This window comes from Heliangelus exortis, chromosome 8, assembly GCF_036169615.1.
Source record: "Heliangelus exortis chromosome 8, bHelExo1.hap1, whole genome shotgun sequence".
Lineage (NCBI taxonomy): Eukaryota > Metazoa > Chordata > Aves > Apodiformes > Trochilidae > Heliangelus > Heliangelus exortis.
Window position 1 is genome coordinate 9,969,549 of NC_092429.1, and position 19,704 is coordinate 9,989,252.

Genomic DNA, 19,704 nt, shown 5'->3' on the forward strand with positions numbered 1-19,704 from the left:
GATGGCACAGATGCTGTAATGTTACTTATTGAGGGGACTGGAGAGAGACCACGTGTGACTGGTTAAAGGCTACTCTAGTTTACCACATGTCTCCAATTTATTGCTACTTTCTATGAGAAAATGTACAAAGGAAGAAAACAACAAGCAAGCCGAGCTGGATTGACTACTAACTGCAGATTGATTGTGAAGTTTATTGGTTGTTTCCTCAATAGTGCCAAATCAGCACCTGATGTAGAAACAGTCAGCGGTTTGAAGAAAGTTCTAATTAAAACCAGGATGAAATCGAGCATTTATAGGGGTTCAGAGCATAAGTGGTCCTTTTTCCCCTGGAATAATGGCAGTACAAAGGAATGATCCTACTGCCAAGGCAGCATTTGTTGAAGTTGTAAAATATATTTTACAGTACTTTCCTTCATGAGAAAGAATGAGGAGATGAGGTTGTTTCCAGCACCGTACCTTGCAAAGCTGGAAATAAAGCTTTGCTTGTGCTGAGGTTCCCAAATATTTTGTATCTTGAACTATTTTTCTAAATGGCTGTTGTCTTCTGGACACTGTCTCACACCACTAATTGCCCTCCTGCCCTATGCTAGCCTTAGAAAGGAGTTTAGAATAGCTGTCACAGAAAGCACATGGGAAGTGAGAACTTGATTCAGAAAAAGCATGTGCTCAGCTTAGATATATAGATAAAGTGTTTATGTGTATAAAGTATATAATGATATGGACAAACATGAATATATGAAGAAAGCTAGGTATAGCCTTTGCCTGTAAAAAGGGCTCTTGTTTCTCTTGATCATGTAGCAATTACATTCTGTCCTTTCTGTCACACTGCTTGGTTTTATACTGTAAATTTTTTGGTCAGAGACCATAATTTTCATTCTACTATTTAATTCAATGCACATGGTATATAAGATACTGAACAGAGACAACCTCTGGCGGACAGAGAGTGCTTTTTCGGGAAGATAAATTTAAGAAGAGAGGGCAAACTAGGAAACCAGTGAGCAGAAAGAGGTTGAACTACTTGCAGGGCTAGTTTTCAGTTACTTTCAACTGAAGTAAAATTCTAGTATATCTAATGTACTTAGGATATTTCTCATATAGTACCTGTTACCTTGTGAATGTCTGAACAGCTATTACTAGCAGCTCCTGAAAGAAAACTTTCCTTCTGGCTAGCTTCCTAGTACATCAGTCTGTCTTAAATAAATCACCTGGTCTTTAATCTCAGATACAGATGTTTCCCTGATAGTGCAGGGAGCTCTTCCCAATTTTCTGAACATCTTGTACATCAAATGCTGAACTTGAGGCACAGATCAGTTGTGAAAAGGGGCACTTTAAAGCATCTCCTCTCGCTTTGCGCATCTGCTTCTTCAGGTGGCTGCAGTTAAGTCTGACTGCAGAGCTATAAATAAGCTTCTTCCTCCTGCTAGCCACATGGGTCTAATCGAAGAGGGGTGCGAAGATTTTTCACAAGCAACTGATTGCTGTTGGTTTTGGTGGGACTTTGGACCTTAGTGCCTCCAGTGCTCTTGCAAATATACCCTAAGCTAGGCATGGAAAGGGAGAAATGCTCATACTGTGCCATCATCCTGCCTGTACATTACTAAGGGGACTATGGGGCAGACCAAGTTCAACTTGTCTCTTAAGAAGCCAGGTTTACTTTGTAAAGGTGACATTTAGAAAATCCTTTTCCTTGTCAGTCTAGCCCATATGACATGGAGGCTGATTTAACCTATGGAAGGCTACAGCTCTCAACCCAGAATTACCCTTGGAAAACCCTAGAGGAAGTCTTTCTACTGTATGTGCCAGCTACCCTCCTCAGTCTGACTGTGCCAGCTGGTGAGCAAGTAAGGCAAAACCCAAAGATGAGAGTGAACATACAATTTTTCTGCTTTGTTACCTTAACATAGACATAGCTTTTCCTAGGCATCAGCTGAGTGTAAAATCACAAAGGATGTAGCCCTCCCACTCCTGCAAAGTAGAGTCCAGAGGGAGGTTTTCCTGCATGTGGGATTTCCTGGTGTAAAAGTCCTTGCAGCATACTTTTGCTGAAGTGTGCAGAACTGAGCTTGAAGTTATGTAAAAGGGGCCACCAATTTGTTTGTTCCAAGATCAGCTGAATTTAACTGAAGTTTCAGAGGTGAGGCACAACCTTCCAGGCGACCTCCCCCAGCAGCCTAAGTTTCACTTAATAAAACACATTAAGGTAGGTTTGAGGCAATCCTTTAAGGTCAGTTGAACTTTCACTGGAAAATACGAGTGCTGGCAAGTATATGTAATATGTAATGCAAAATGTTTAGGGTGTGGGGAAAAAGTGTAAAGGAGCCATACCACAGTGATGAGCTTGGCTAGAAAAGAGACATGAAACAAGTTCCTTAGCAAAAACACCCTCAGAGACGGGTTAAGAATTTAGGGGGGTTGGTAGAATGTTTTTGTTACCCCCAAGGGGAAAAACAGGAGATCAAAGCCCAGATTCACTTAAGAATGCTTGCTTTGAAATGTATCTATAAACTATAGCATGTACTACTGGCATCTATTGTAGTGTTTGGTATTTACTTGTGTGTATAACGTGAAACTCGCAGTACCCTGCTTGTTAGTGTGTAAAAGCATGCAGGGGTAAAAATGTGTTAGTGTGTAATGAGTTTGTGTTGGTGAAGGCAACACTGCTGATTCTCAAGTTTCCTGGTAGGTTTTTTCCCTCTTCCCTGTTTGCCCCTGGTCTGTGTGCCTCATCCCTGTATGTTCCAGCCACCAACTCACTGGGTAACGGGGGATTCCTTGAGGGGTTGCTGGTAGGTTTTAGATCTCTACCTGTCTCCTTGCCACCTCTCAGCGTTATTACGGTGCCTGATGTGGCTGTTATCTTCCTGGTCAGGGCAGAATGGGATGTTCCTCCCAGGGGAATCCACAGCTGTTACCCCTCAGTCAGCAAAGTAGCTGCTGAGGCACGTCACCCTTTGCTTTTAACTCCTGAATCATTCTCTCCATTTTGGAGCTTCTCTGGAGGAGCAAGAGACCTGACATCTTGGCATGGCAGAGCATTACCAAAAGGCTGTCCTAAGCTTTCTGCTCCAGGCTCTTCCTCGTAAGTGTATAGTTTTAAGCATTGAATTTTAGACACCTCATTTGCTTTGCTGCCCAACAGAGATTATGTCTGGGTTTTGGCACAATTGGATTAAACTAGCAGACCTGGATAGCTTCCATTGGCATTTCAGGAGATTTGCTGTAAGGCAAACCTGTGACATTCATACCTTCCTGAGCTTGCACAACTAGGTCTGCAGTTGAGGTCTTGACCTCAGTTACTTAAGCCCCTTTCTCCCAGGAGCGTTCATCACTTTAATCACAGAGTCCTAAATAATCAGTGGGTAGCCTGTAATTAGGGGGTTGTGTCTTAGACTCCTGCAGTCTGCTCCCGGTGTGCTGAGCACTGCGTATTTTGATTTCCCGTTCCCCCAAAGGATGTTTGATCTCAGATTTACACTTTAGAAAATTAAGAAGGGTACGGCACCTCAGTCCTCTGGCAATCTTCCTGCTTTCAGTGGTAGGTGCCTTGCTTTTCGTAAGTATCACAGTGCTGCAGCGATTGACACACTTGATTTAAGAGTTTGATTTATGGACTGATACTCGGTCTGAAAGTCAGCAGTTCCAGGGCTGCGTAAATCAGCCTGTCTCTGGAGCTAATACTTCCTTATTTATAATTTCGACAGGAGATGGAATTCTTTCTCGATTCTTTACATTTCTTTCAGATGTAATCGACCACCCTGTCCTTTGGTTTAAAGCTATGTGACTTTGCCACAAATAGAGGGAGGAGAAAGTAAGCTGAGTCCAGGAATTGCTGTGCTATAAAAGCTCCATATTGTATGCTCTTGGACTTTGCTTTCTCCCAGCTTCCTTCAAGCCCACACAAGAGATGGACTTGAGGTTTTTTGGCTTTCTTCCCCTCCCCCCTCCCTCCATACATAGGCTGACCTTTTAGAAAAATAAATAAAAGATAAAGAAGGACCTGGAATGTTGCAGAATGTGTGTACATTTTGCTCTCTGTTGTTTTCTGCTGGGATTAGTTGTTTACAATGGGGAAGAGAGGGAGGGCAGAGGAAGGGAGGTCTGTGGCCTTAACTGAAATTAGTGGCATTTCAGAGTGATCTTGTTAGGTGGTCTGCAGTTTAAAGACCTAAATCCTTGTAATCCCCCCATGCCTCCTTGGCCACTACTCCTTTTGCTCTTGTTCTCTCACTTTCAAAAAAAAACCACCCCAAAGTCAGCCTCTCTGTCTCTCAGATACAGGCACATAATATACACACATGTACGCATGCACAGACACAGACGTACATGCACACTCTCTCTCGTATGCTTCCATTTGCACATTGTACCTGTGTAACAAATTAATGTCTTAGCTACATCTGTTCCCACTACAGGACTGGGCTTGTAAAATGCTCTCTCTAGAATGCAGACACACACTGAACATTTTTATTTATTTTCTGAAAATCACCCAGCTGCCAGACTTTCAGTTTGTGATTGCACTTAAAACAAATTCAAATTGAAATTTCAGCCATAAATCAAATGCCCCAAATTAGTTCCTCTTGTGGGTTTGAACATGCTCTTTGGATTTTAAGGTCAGGAGATATCTGTTTTCACCGTGCTGAAAAGTTTAAAAATATACTACATTTTCAGAAAAAAAAAATATGGTTTGTGTTATAAAGCAGTACATCAGATGTGTGCATATGCGCACACACAACAGTGTCGACAAAGCTGGATGCTGCCGGAGCACCTCTGAGGACTAATAGCACCTAATTGTTAAGCAAGAAACCACCATGGCTGTTCAGCCAAGGGGAATACAGCAGAGTGCCCTGAGATGTGATATTTAATCTGTAAGAGAGAATAGAAGTTTATTCCTTGCCCTTCAACTTAAAAAAAAAAATAGTAAAAATTAAATAAACATACAAAATACTTCTCTTGGCAGGCTTTATAACATACTTTTTTTTTTTAAAAAAAAAAAGGCATTTACAAGTGGTTTCAAAATGGCTGTGTTACATCTGTCAGCGGGTGAAGGGAACACCCACAAATTGTGTTTTTATCTCTTGAAGTTTTGTTCCACTTGAGCAATAAAAGCCGGATTTGCTGCTGGTTTGTGTGATTGGGGTAATCTGAGCATTGAGTATGGTTTTAAAACTTCTGCAGTTGGTTGGCTTTGTAAGTTTTAAGAAACTCCTGGGGTGGCGGAGTTCTTGGGTTTTGTTTTACCCTGGCACAGGGAAAGGTTTGGTTTGTGAGCACCTGGCACAGACAAGTTCATCTTGGTTCCCTGGCCTGTCCCTCCCAACAAATGGTTTGGCAGGAACCTCCCTTATCTTTGATGTTAATGTCATCAGCACTTTCTGGGTTGCAATGCAATTCTTTCTCCGGGAGTTGAAAAACTATCTCAAAGTAGACTCTGAACACACATCCAGTATTCTTCAGCCTGAACTCAAGACCAACAGCTTAAATCCCCTCTCCATTGGGGAATATCCTCCTCCATGAGGATTGTGCTGATAGGTGTAGTGGACTCACGGCTGCTCTGATGCTCAGAAGTGATAGATGGTGGGAACCTAGAAGTTTGCAGGGGAAAGCTCTGATCTGACTGGCTCAAAGCGATGCAGGAGGAGGTATTTTTGAGTGTGCATTTTGGATAGGAGCCATTTCAAGTGGGAAATGAGCAAACTCTCCCAGCGTTTTCTCTAAGCCTATTGAAAACCAAGTCAGGATGGCAGTGATGGGCACTCCTCCTTCCACCAGCTCATCCCCTATCCTGGCTCCACGTGCTGACTGCTCCTGCTCTCAGTGACCACTGTTGCACAAGGTCTGAGTGGCTGCTCAGGCACATGGAGCTATTGGAAAGGAAGCAGATCATGACAGTGTGAGAGCAAAGGCAGGCAGGGGTCTGCTGTGTATCTTTGCCGCTTTTTATCTTATTAACATGTTAGTAAAAACCTTGCCAAGGCAACCTGAGCTGGTTACTTGTAGCATAATTGCTCATATTGCCTCCTTATAGGTCAGAGAAGGGGGAGTTTAAGTGAGTTAAAAGAATAATTGTTCAGAGGGGACAGTCTGTTCAAGGGAGGTCGTAACTGCTAACCACTGCAGCTGAGGTCCAGTTTTATTGCTTTTACTCCTGCAGAATTAATGCCGGTTTTGTGGGGCAGATGGTTTATACTCTTGACTCGCACAAGCAGCAGAATTGTAACATGTTTAATGGCAAATTCTGTATATTAGATAATAGTGATGTGTAAGCAGGAAAATACTAGGAATTAATTTTAGGATTGGCAGTCTGGAGTGAGGATTGATGTTTCTTCTGAGGACCACAGCCTGCTAGCTCTCCATTCATTAGAGAACCGCGGCTCAGGGCTTTGACCTGATATCAAAACCCATCTATACTGTTAGTTCAAACTCCAGAGATCAGCTGTTCAACTGAGAATAACAAGAATATCCACAATTGTTGTAATTAATTTTAGCAGAAATACTGGGGAGAAGGTACAAAATGCTGTGGTTCACAGTAGGATTAGTATGGGTGAGCACGTTACCTGAATCTCTTGGGGGTTATATATCTCCCTTATACCTTTCTCCCAATCATCTGGCTTGGATGTGTGTTAGATGTAGTGTTTTTAGCCACTTCTCAGTAGGGTCTTTCAGATTCTCTGTCCTTCCATGACTTCTACCTAAGTTGGCACATGTGAAAATAAAGAAACAAATATTTTGCATCATAGCTATGTTTTTTCTCTGTTGCTTTGAAAGAAATTGCAGTTAATACCTTTTAACGCTACTCATGATGCTGAGTGAACAACATTTCAATACACATCACAGATACTAGTAAAGGTTCAGAACTTCCATTTTACTGCATGGAGGGATTCAGACCAATGCAGCATCTCTCACTGATGAGTTACAAAGCCAGCCCTTGGGCTCTGAACTTCTTTCCTGTCAGGAAAACCAGATCAGCAGATTTGAAAGCTGGTTATCAAGTACATTTTGGAAGAAGATGACTTTTGCTGAAGTTCCCTCCTGTGTAGCATTTCAGACTGCATGATGCCAAAGACTATGTGAGTGTGAAGATATCCAAGGCAGGTAGAGCAGGTCCAGTGTGGGTTTCATTGGTTTAGTACTGCAGAGTAATCATGTTTGAGTGCTTGAATGTAACATGAACAAAGCCAATTAGCTGAGGTATTGATCTGTCTGTTCTCACCAGCATTTGCTTGTGCCTGGCAAGCTGAAACATACGAAACTTCTCAGCAAAGTATACAGGGAAGGACTGGGCTGCTGCTGCTCTTTTTAACTGGGAAGCTGAGCAGAGAAGCTACCCCTGCAGTTACCCAGACTGTCTGTGAAAAATATGGAGACTTGATCTAGGTCCCAAGACCCAGGCCAGTGTCCAGTCTGTGAAATCCTCTGGCAGGATTTGTTCTTGTAAGGAAATGTATAGGAAAGCTGTTCTAACAGGAAGTAAAACTGGAAACCCTTTTTTGCCATCTCATTCTGACAGCTGGCATTTCGTATTTTCCAGCAAGTGTGTGTGAGGGTCAGGAGAAAACAAAGTGGAGTTTTTGAGAAAAGAGCAGAACTGAACCTACTTACACGATCATGTCACAAAATCACTAGATATTCTGGTGGATACCTTTGGATTGTACCTGTCATTTAAAATTATTTTCTTGCTTTATGTTGTAGGTGCTGTCTTCAGGGCAGTGTTATTTGTCATAATGCCGTGATAGAGAAGGGTGCAGACATCAAAGATTGTTTGATTGGAAGTGATCAGAGGCTGGAAGCCAAAGGTAAGTAGAGCTGTACTTACAGAACATTGTAAAAATTTTCAGAATTTATTCCTCTACATTTTTCTTCTCCTTCTCCATGAAGTGTCACTAAAGAGTGGCAGCTTTACAGTGTGGTGTGCTATAATATTAGGTTTTGTTTTTCATGGAAAGTACATCTCTTGGCATAAGGATAGCTCAGGGAGTCGCTCCTCTGAAGTTGGCAGAAAAGCTTTGTTGTTGTTACAAAGAACAAGATTGGGTGCTGAGACAGTTTTTTCCCAGAGACCGCAGATCAGCCTGAAGCTGTCCTCAGCACAGGGAGATGTTATTTTCACTTTAATCCTTGCCAGCATCAGGGGCAATGCAAGCAAATTATTGATCACAGAGACATCCTTCTCTTTGTAGATGCTACCAACCCATGGTGCCAGTATGCTTCCATTCACCTTGCTCCAAGCAAAAGCTCAAGGCTGAATATCATACTAAGAGCTTCCGTGCTCAGTACTGAATAAAAGGGGAGCTGTGTTCAGATCTGCTTTACTGCTATGAAATACTATTTTGGGGCTATGGAGAGGTTACCACTACATGGCCCTCGTTTGGGGCAAAGTTAAGCCATCCAGTGGTGTATGTGAGGGCTCTTTGGTGGTAACCGCCTGAGTGGAACTGTTGATTTCCTGCCCTAAGAGATAATGGGCAGGAAATGGCTGTCTCAGTGACTGCATCCCAAGCAGAGGGCTTTTTAATGAATATTTATAGTTGGGGTTTGGCAGATCCCTGCTCAAGGGTGTGGACTGAGGACAAAAGTGAGTTCCTCTGCAGGCTCCATGTGAAGCTATTTAGTCAGATCAGGATTTGTTTGCTGTCTTTGTCTTTATGGCTGGATTCCTAATTCTAAGTGTCCTGACCCAGAGTAGGGTTTACACTTAATGTAGTATAGCATAACCTATTGTCAGCTATGCACATGACAATTTTTCCTTTAAATCGGAACTGAAAGTAAAAAAGACTTGTGAAAAGAAAGTATTGAACTTGCAGTTACAAGTCTTGGATCCTGTAGGAAATGTCCAGTGATTACCCTGTGGTCTTGGTCCCTGTATACCAGAGTCTGTGCTTTCTCACAGCTTTGTCCATCACATCAGTCTGAATCAGTCACCTGTACAGGTTTTGTTGCCCTCCCCTGATCATGGAATCATAGGATCATTTAGGTTGGAAAAAAACCAAAAGATCATTGAGTCGAACAATAAATCTAACACTGCCAAGTCCATCAACTAAACCATGTCCTTAAGTGCAGCATCTATACATCTGCATCAGCCACTAGGAGAACTGAATCAGGTCATGTTTGGTCATCAACCTGTCTGATATCTATAATAGATTATACCAAACAGAAATATCACCCTTTGACTTTGCTCACATCTGTTTCAGGAGTCTCCTCCAGGGTGCAGATCGTAGTCTGGTTGATCTTAGTATGGAAACTGTTCTTTCTTCTTCATTGTCCTTGTCATCCTTGTCAATATTTTGCAGGTTCTGTACATGTATTTGCAGGGAGAGTAGCAGAGCTGCAACCTGTGTTTCATTTTCCTATTCTTGTAGAGTCTACTGCTTACCTCTCCAAACCCACTTCTTAATGAGTTTGCTGGCTCTCTAGTTAAACTCTTCAAAAACATATGATTGACGTTAGCAAAGACACATTCAGGTAGATCATGAATACACCATTATTCTGAGCAAGAAAAAATAATATAAAGCCTCAGTTCATTTTCCTGCCTCAGTTTCCTAACCATTCTGGAATTTCTTTGGGCTGGGGGTCAGGTTCTCCTCGGTGGTCTGGGATCTGTCTGCGAAGTTCATGACTTACTTCCTGAACTGTGGAGTCTTTCCAGCCCAACATGTCTCTTCTGACCTCAGCTGGTCCCCTAGTAAACTGGGCCCTCTTTTTTCACTGTCAAAGCATGCCATGACTTCCTTTCCCCTGCCCAAGACTTCCTGTATCTTGTGCCAAGCTTTTGGTGTGGCCCTGTAAGTCTGTTTCCATATTCTCCCTTTCATCAAGACTTTGGCTGTGTTTTTCTGTTTGGTAATTTTTCCTTCTTCAAATTTGAGCTTCCATGGCCAGGTTAAAAAAAAAAATAGTTCTCTTGGGTTGGAGCCACCTTTTGTTGCAACCTGATCACAGTTCAGCAGACATAAGCAGTAGCAGCTGGCTGTTGACCCTAGTCTGGGAGTTCCATGCTAGAAACCTCCTCAGCAAAGCTGCATACACCTTCCCAGAAACATAAAAAAAATAAAAATACAGCAGTCCCTTATTCCAAAGCATCAGCCAGGATTCATCAAAGATAGAAATATCCCTGAATCATCCTACACAGCCCTGAGCAAATCCCACAGTTGACTTTGCTTCAGAATTGGCTGCGTACTCCCTGCTCTGCCATACGAGTCCAGGCCCCACTGCCCAGGCAGTTCAGGGTACAAGAGCTCTTTGAGCCAGTGGTGCAATGACCTTCTTTCATCAAATGAACTCCAGTCCCATGCAAGGAGCATGGCAGGAGAACAGCTACCACAAATGACAGGCAAACGTTACTCAAATAAGCTCTCATCCTTTCCCTTCTGCGGAAGAATATGGGCATATTTAGGGTGGTCCGAATGGTACAGCTGGGAGTAATGGGATTGAATTAAACACAATTTAGGTTGGCTATCTGGAATGTTTTCCTAATGATGTGGTCTGGGAGGCTGTGGAATAATCTCCCTAGGGACATGGTGGGAGACCTCATCATTTAATAATAGGCTTGGCAAAGCTCTGGACACCTAAATACAGGGAACACTCCAACAGCAGCTGCTGGGGTAGACCAGATGCAGCCTTTTACTTTGAACCTGAAGAGAAAGTCACAGGGAAGCCAGGTAACTGTCAGCAGTGATGTCCTAGTCCTGCATTGACTTAAGCCCTATCACAGCACTGGCCAGAAATGGTACTGTTAAGTGCCTCCTAAAGTCAAGATAGGGAGTTTTATTAAGCTTCTGGATTTGCAAACCATGTCTCCTGAGAGCCATACTGTTCTCTTCCTACTGCTTTTATTACCATGCTTAGGAAGCATCCACTTTCTTTCCTCTTTGATACTTTAATTTAAGGCATTTGCTAGCAGAGAATTAACAGATGGGCTTTGTGAAAGCTACCTCACACAGGTAGCAGTTTGAAAAGCATGTTGGTACCTAAGAAAAAAGAGTCAATTATTAAAGACCTAGGAAATGGCAGGCAGCAGTTCTGAAAGAACTTAATTGCACAGAGCATTCAATTGCTGTTTCAAAGCAGTTATTAGGATCATACTGCAGCCTTTTTGATGAACATGTTTTTTAAGGAGAAGCTCAAAAGCAGCATGCACTCACTGAAGGAGGGAGTGCTGGTGATCGGCCAGTCGAGGACTCAGTGAGTGAGTTCAGTTCCCAAAGCAGTCTCTAGACCAGATTCAGCAAGGAGTATGTTATACATCTGGTATAGGTTAGCCAGGAAGCAACATATACAGTAAAGTGGCCTAACCTTTCTTCAGAGCAGCACCAGAGACGGTAGAGACACACATATAGGACCTAACTAGCAAAATTTAAACAAAACTCAGCACCATATCTCTCACCTTCATTTCTGTTGTCATTGAGGCAGAAATGTTTTATGTGCATTGGATATTAAGGAGACAGTGTTGTTTGGGGACAGCTTGAGTCATTGAATGCCCAAAAAATACATTACAGTAGTGTTGTTGCCACAAAGCATATGTTCAGAAAGGGAAAAAAACCCAGCAGCCAGGATGCTGATGTAATCTTAGCTTGGTGTCCTGCTACATACTTAGTAGCAGCATTATCTCCATGACCAGGCTGTGGACTAAGACCCCACTGTGCTTGTTACTCTGCAGTTTTTATGCCACCATATATTTTTATTTTCCTTGGTGTCCTGACATAGTCAACACCCAGAATGAGTAGTGCTTGCTGAATGTGGGTTTTTTCCGTATTCCTCATTTTCCTGTCTTTTTTCAGTATCTGAAACCTTAATTACTGTGTGCAAGGGACAACATCCTTCCTCTCTTTGGCCTTCCTGCAACATTTGTCATCTCAGTGTTTCACAGCTGCTAACAACCTCATTTATGCCTCCTCAGTATGAAGATGATTGGTTTTTCCTCCTGTTTCACAGAAACCTGAGACCAGGAGATTCTGATCATCTGCCTATTCATGTGGACTGTCCATCTTAAGTGCTGAAGCTGCATGTTACATGTGGTCCACAATGTGGCATTTCCTAGCTATTAGAGACATGACATTTAAGCCTTAGCATTCTCTTTGTAAATGTTGGGAAGGAAGGTTCACTCCACTAGAAAAAAAAAAAAAAAAGAAAAAAAAAAGTTTATTGTAAGGAATGATGTTGGCCCTTGCATGGATCATTAGCAGTGTCAGAAACTTGAACTCCATTGCAGAGTTTTCTGCTGCTTCAGCTGATGAGAACTGATAGTAGTAAGTCATCTTCCTTAATGGGAGCTGGATCTGTAATGGGACAAGAACAGCTTCACAGATGTCCATGGGGGTCAGCAGCCCTGAGATCCACTCCCGATGCTGGGAGAAGGATATAGTTACTGTACCTTTACTGCTCCTGCCCCCAGCATCATCCATTGGTCCCCAGCTACATCACCCGTGTCCTTCCTGATCCCGACTCCTGCTTCACAGCTCCCTGCTGTGGCTTTGTCCCAGGACCAGGCTCATCCCATTCTCATCCTTCTCTTTGGCTTTTCCTCTTGTCTTTTCTTGATTTTCTCTCATACTTGGATATTCCCAGACACACCCCTGACTCCTCTGATGTGACCAGAGCTACTGTGTCCAGTCCCCTTGCCTAACAGTCCCATGCTCCATTACCCCTCTGGCACTTACCCTCTGAGTGTTTTGAGTCAGACTGCATCCCATGATGTACCACTGTCCTGCCCGGGCAGGATCACTGTGCACAGGAGGGAAGTGGTTCTGTGACAAGCTCAGCACTGGTCCATTGAGCAGGGATACAACCTTGGGGGAAGCCCTGCCTTCCCTGCTGCACTTCCATGGTTGAGAGTGTTCACTGCAGACAGAGCCTCTGGAGGTTTTAGCTGCTCTCCTGAGAACATGTGCAAACTGAGGTGGGGTTTTTTTTGGTTTTTTTTTTTTTTTTCCAGAGGCTTATCATGTAGCCAGAACTGTGTGGTTTCTCACAAGAACAGAAAAAGGCACATATCCAGTAAGGACTGGCTCCTGTTTCCAATAATTTTCCAAGTCCTTTTCCAAGCTTGGAGTGCTAGGACTTCTCAATGAAACAGAGTAAGATAGTTTTATTTCAATGAAGGCCAAAGAACTCATTTTTCTCTAATGTCATCCTCTGAAGACAGGTACAGTTTATGAAGCCTCCACATATGAATGGGCAACTGCTCATAAGGATGCTTCACCCCAACCAAGATTTATCAGAATAGGGACAGGAAGGAACTGAGGGGCTTCCTGATGCTCTCGCTGCATTCAACAAGGAGCAAGCTTCTGCTGTTGCAAGATGCTGAGTATCTCCTGGTGAAGTCTTCAAGAGCTGAAAACACAGCACAGAACAAGGTCAGGATCAGAAAGCATGCTGCAGTGCAAATGGGAGTTATGAAAACTCAGGAGGAACAGACACAGACTAAACAGTGCACACATGTATATTGTGCACTGGGGTGCAAGATGAGCTGGAGATGATGAAGGAATGGTATAAAATCATAGCAAAACCGAGAGGTCTGTAAGATTTGCTCCCCAAAGTAGTTTAACTACTGAGTGTTCTGTGGCAAAGATATTGTTGGCAGTTAAAGCAGCTATCTCTTAAATAGTTGTCATTTTTGTTATGCAGTGACTACATTTCTAACTGATCCTAATAAGCTTCTTTTCCAACTTGTATAAAAATGGTTTACGAGTTCTGGCCTTAACAGTGGCTTAAAACTTTACCCTAGAGTATCCAGTGACACTTTGTCCTCCTTTCTGCCGCTGGGGACTGTCACACTTGTGCACACTGTCATTCCCAGCCAGGGAAGTTCAGGCTTCCTTAGTGAGTGGGTTAAATCAGCTGCCCCATTTGCAGCATGTTGATTGTGAAGTCTCCCCATAAGGCAGCAGTTCATAACCCTGTGGGAGTATTTTTTGTCTTGCTCCATGCAGAGAGAGTCACTACTTTTTTTCTGCTAGAGCTCTTCCACATGAAAGAGCCAGGGGGAAAACCCCAGTGAATGCTGAGAAAGGAAAGGGACCTCTATTTGCATCCAGTGCAGCAGGCAACAGTATCCAGGGAAATATGGCATCTCTGCCATCTTAGCAGAAGGTATGAACAGTCTTTCAGACTGACGTTCCTGAAATTCCTGCTTGCATTTGCTGTGAGGTGATGATACCACATGGGAGCACATCCATCAGTACAATCCAGTCCCTTGTTAAACACTTTGCTAGGACTCTGCCCCAATACTAGGACCCTTTAAGTTTGTCCCTCTCCCTGAGCATCTTGCTGTCTTAGGTATGTCCCCAGCTCTTGGTCCCCTTTTCCCTTGTATAACCTTTCTCCTAACACCCTGACTGATCACTTCCCCATACACCTCTGTTTCCAGGTCCTTTACTCCCCCATCCATCTGCTCCAAGCCACAATAAATTTCATCTCTTCAGGGACCAAGTTCAGTTTTACCTTTACTTTACATTCCCAGGACATGTCTGTTCCCCAGATGAGTCTGAGGGGGTCGATATTTGTTGAACTATGGGAAAAGCCTCATCTGAACCAAGTGAGCATGGCACTGCACTGGTGGTTGCTGGCCACTGGTGTACTGCAGGAGTGAGATCTCTACTACCCACCTGTTCTATGGCCCCAGCTGCAAGCCAGAGCTGATCTGCTTTGAAGCTACTTCCAGTCCTATTCCCAATGCCCCTGGCATGACCGGCACATCACACCCCTGGGAGCAACTGTGGCACCCAGTTCATGGGGATCATTGCTCTTGGAGATCCGCGGGTTCAGCTGAGGTGGTGCTTGAGAGAAATCTGTGAAGTGCTCCTGGCCTTTGGGGCCACAGCGTGGTCACTCCTGAACTCCAGTGGTCACATAAGTAAAGCCTGGCTGGGGAGAGAGCAGGACTTGCCTGGAAAGCCCCACTGCTTTGTAAATACAAACAAATCAGCCCCCATCACCTGCTTCCCTTCTTTATCTCTACATGTAATTTAAAACACCCTCCAGCCTCCCAAAGTCAAGCTTCAGCTGCTTCCCATCCCCTTAAGCCCCTTTAGTTCCTCTCCCCCCCAACCTGGCTGCTTTTCCAGGGCCAACCATCACTGCAGAGACAAGTTGCTCTTCTCTCCCACTCTCTGATCCTTTCTGTCCTGGGTGAATGTGGTAGGAACCACCCACAGCGTGTTTTCGTGCATGCGTTTCTGCAGCCACCCCTCCCCCCAGCCTGGTTTTTTAAGTTAAACTATCTCTTGCTTTAAAGAGAGCAAATACACAGCAGTGGCTTTCATCACTGCTGTATAATAGAGCAGTAATTCTGTGCCAGGGACTGTTTTCTATTTTATTTTAAAGGGTTTATAAAACAGTGTATGTAATTGAGTGAGTAAACTGAACGTTTTCTGGAGCCCCTGAGGGCTGGAACTTCGTGGTGGTCCTGGGCCTAGGCCCTAACCTTTTTTTTTTTTTCCTGTCTTCTTTTTTTTTTTTTTTTTTTTTTTTTCTTCCCTTTCCCCTCCTTCCCCTCCTCCTTTTACAACCCAGCGTTGCCACCAGCAGCAGCAGCAGCAATCTGTCTGGGGCTAATTGAGCAAACAACAAGGAGATGCTTTCACATGGCTTTTAAAGGAATGCTCCGGCATCCCCTTTCTGCAAGCGGCTGGGCAGGAACCTGCCAGGAAGGCTGGGGAGCGCTGGGTCCCCGGCCCCCGGCTTGCTGGTGGGGTTTGTGATGGGCTTCCCAGTCATTTCCTCCCCTCTGTTTATTTGCATTACAATTTGTTTTTAGCCAAGCACCAAAAGCTCTCTAGCTCTCCTTGCCTTCTGCTTATGTTTTTAAGGAGCTAGCATACCGTATGTGTAAACAAATGCCTTCCAAAGCAGGAACGCATATATAACGAGTGACAGGTTTTTGATTTACACGCAGCAAAATCTCCGTGGATGCTCGGTTCAAGCACCCAGGCTTGACTTCAGGCTGGGCTGCATCAGCAAGTTGCACCAAAGTGCTAATCAGGAGGTTGAATGTGTTGATCAGCTCTGGATTTGCTTAGCACCAGATGCTCCCAATCTGAGAAGATCTAGTTGAACATGATTTAAGGTTGCAGAGTCCAACTCTAAGGCTTTCTGAAAGTCCTTTCTCTAATCCCTCTTCTTTCTCTGTGGGCTGAATGCATCTGTAACTCTGCCAGTGTAAGATAAAAGCCAGCCTGGTTAGAAATCCCTTATGGGGAGCTAGGGAAGGAGAAGGGAGCTGAACAGCTAAGCATGTGAGGTACTTCTCCCTCCTCCCCCAGAGTTTCAGGCAGAGTTTCTGCATGAACTGAGCTTGCTGGTACCAGCCAGAGCCACTGGCAACTGGCAGCCACAGCTGATAATGAAACGCTATCCACAGCTCGGCAGTCTGGCACACACAGTGGAGTCTGAATTCCCTTTCCTCCATAAGGAGGGCTTTGGGAAGAGAGGAGGGAAGCAGGGTGAATCCTTATCTGCCTATCCCATCCCCTGTGGGTGCGGAATCGGGCTTTGTTTCTAGCAAAACCATTCCTTTTATTGCTTAAAAACTTTCTCGAGGATTTGAGGCAGGCACATTCATGTGTTTTCTTTTAGCCTGTACCAGGAGAAATGAGTTGGGTGATTTCATTTGAGTCTCTGAGGTAGCAGTCACATACCAAGCAGCCAGTGTGTGCCCACTTTAGGGAATCTGGGCCACACAGATAAAGAAGGGGACAAAACAGGCAAATGGATTGGAGATGAGGGAATATGTGCTCTCATTTCCCACCTATCTTTGGCTACTCAGGCTCCCTAAACTTCCCGCTGCTTCAGTAAAATAGGAACGTTCTTATTCACCCACTCTTGAAAAGTATTTTGAATTCATCAGGTGTAAAATGCAAGATACCGTAAGATGGCTGTAAGCATGTCAGTGCAACGTACACATAGCTGGTACCATCTCTGCAGCAAAATATGTGACAGGACCCATCCCAGCTCTGCATGTTTAGGAGAGTGCAGGATGCTGTCTGAAACAAGAAGTTCCTTATTGAAAAATATTGCTACAGATAATCTATATATAGAACTGTAAATTGACATGGCTCTTTATAAGCCTAGATGAAGGCATGTTTAATCTGCAGAGGCATAACGTAATTACTCTTGCTGGATGGTAGCCAGGGTCTTATTCACATCACAGAAATCAACATGATAGGTAGTCTGCTTGGAGGAGGTTCAGGAATGGAGTCACAGGAGTTGCTACAGGGCCTGTTTGAGATATATTGGGAAAGTTGTTGGGGGTGAGGAATGTTACAGCAAGAAGTGCTGCAGGTTGGATTTGAGGTACCTTGGCAAAGCTGTGTGGGGTCCAGGACAGGAGGAGAGAGGTGCTGAAGGCTGGACTTGGGGCTATTGGCAGAGCTGTGCTGGAGAGGTTGTGTGGTGCTACCTACATCATGCTTGCACCTGGCACTTGTGCAGTCAGTCCCTCATTTTCCTGAGCACTGCATCCACCTATGCTTGTCCTACTCAAAGTGCTGAAGATTGGACTCCATGTTCCAACTTTAAACTCCAAGATGTTAGCATAAAGCTCCAGAATTAATTACTAGTTGTCACCAAATGCTTTGAGCAAAGAACTAAATTACTCAATTTGATGCTGAAGGTGAGAAGCAGCTCCTTGATATCCTTATTTTTGCCTTCACAAAGAGTTTCTGAAAGGTGGTCATGAGGTTAACCCCACACTTTCCCTTAGGATGAGGAGACAGCAGTATCCATATGATTGCAGGGTTGGGGTTGTAGTGGGAAATTAACTTTTTCCAGAGCAATGGTTTGCATAGTACAAAGGTAATGTCTTGAACTTTAAACAAAAAGAGCATCTTTGTTATCCCAGCCAGTTGGGGATTGCCAGAAATTTCTTCATTTAGCCAAAGGTGGCATGTTTGTTATTTTGTAGCAGTCTTACAAAATCCACTCCCCTGAGGGGAGGAGTTTTAAGTGGGTAAATGAAACACATTATTTCCATCATCCTTGGCTATCCACCCCCACTGCTGTGTTAAGGTGTTGGAGACAGCACAGCCTCCATCAGTGCATCCCAGCACCTCACAGACCTTGATGCTTTATCCCAGGCTCCAGAGCTGATCATTATTCCTAATGCACAGAAAGGCAGATGGAAAGCCTAGGGGCATGGGTCAAACCACCTGAGCTCCACCTGAATAGGTATCCAGCTCCCAGAGAGCAATTTAGATTCACCACCTCCCCCCACGGGACTCTGAGGACACCCACTTTGAGCACACAGGGTATTGTGTCACACTCTGAGGCCACATGCTTGGGGTTTTTAGGCACTGGGCTTTCAGTTGCATGTTTTTATTATTTTGGCTTTAGATCCCTTATTTGCAGTCCTTCCCTGACAAGCTGCTTTTGCATTTTAAAGGGAAGGCTCTTTCAGTACAGTGCATTAACAGTGCTGGGGCAGGGACTGGCACATTAATGTGTCCAGTGAGGCTATGCAGAGCTTCTGGGAACAGGCAAAGGAGTGACCTTGTAGAAATTGTTCCTCCAGCAAACTTGCACCATGGGAGCCTGAGGTGGGCTGTCCATCATCAGCCTGAGATAACTTTTGGAGAGGCTCCATCCAGAGCTCAGTCCAGGAGGGAGAAGTCAGGTTTAAATTAAAACAAAGAGACCCTCCTTTTTAAGCTGCCAGGGTTGAGTTGGGAGTGATGCCCCCCCCCAGTGTACACAGCACTCTTTAGAGTCAAAGTGGATTACTGATCTTTAATTTTATGTCTGATCTCTATGTTGGTGTTGATGGTCCTTTGCCTCAGCCTAGGTGTACACCTGTCAGCAGCAGCTGTGACTTCCGTTGGGCCTCTCTTGCTTAGTAGTGACACATACACGTGAAAACTCTCATTAGAGAAACCTCCTGATGTTTAGTCAGTTGTTTAGGCTTTTGCCACGTGTGTGGGATACTGTCAGAGAGATGCTGGAGTGCAAAGAAAGGCAGCGAATCTGTCCTTGAGTTCCCCAGAATCTGCTTTTCTTATTTCTTTTAAAGTTGCAGATCTGCAAAATGCAAGGTCTGAAGAAACACTGCTGCAAAACTCAATTCCTCTTCTTTTTCTCCCTCTCTCTTTTCAGCCAAACATGTTAATGAAGTCATTGTGGGCACCGAACAGCTGATGGAGATATAACCCGAGTAAGTTTTAAAGATGATTTTATGGAAGCCAGCAGCAGAACCAGATGTTCAAACATCGTAAGATCATCCATACAGATCAGTACTGGCATGGTTTACCCTGTCATTGCTCCTTTCCTGTTCAGCTTTATATTTATGTCTTAATAAAGAAGTATTTACAGAGCGGTGTGTCCCTCAGCCCCTCCCCCCTCATTGGGATGCACGCGGGTTTCTGCTGGGTAATATCGGTTCCTGTGCGCCCGGTGAACGCACTGTACTTTTCCAGCAGAAGGGAGAGCAGGGACCACACAGACTGTGCCCACTCCAAAGAATGACTTAGCCGCCCTCCCTGTGATGTAAACCACGTCCCTGCAGTCCTCACCACCATCCTCAAGCCTGGGAGAATCTGCTGGGGATGCTGCTTGTGCATCTCATCAACTCAGCAGGCGGGCAGCAAAACACAGCGGTAACGTGGGTTGCTCTTTGCAGCCCAATGGCTTCACCAGCCTCCTCCTCTTCCTCTCATGATATTGCCCCATAGCACAGAAGTGTTTAAGCTGCACTCCTCCTCTGTTATGCAGTTGGAGTTTGGC

At 44.3% G+C, this 19,704-nt stretch overlaps 1 protein-coding gene across 3 annotated transcripts in view; it reads left to right on the forward strand.

Annotated features, from left to right (window-relative positions):
* The window catches only part of EIF2B3 (eukaryotic translation initiation factor 2B subunit gamma), a 98,544-nt gene extending 79,250 nt beyond the window's left edge, over positions 1–19,294 (forward strand). For 2 of the 3 annotated variants that reach the window (XM_071750298.1, XM_071750299.1), the window contains 2 exons: positions 7,687–7,790; positions 19,078–19,294. In XM_071750298.1, coding sequence (XP_071606399.1) covers positions 7,687–7,790; positions 19,078–19,130 — 157 coding nt within the window. In that variant the 3' untranslated portion in view covers positions 19,131–19,294. The remainder of the gene's footprint in view (positions 1–7,686; positions 7,791–19,077) is intronic. The other variant, XM_071750300.1, reaches the window with a different exon arrangement.
* The last annotated feature ends 410 nt before the right edge of the window (positions 19,295–19,704 follow it).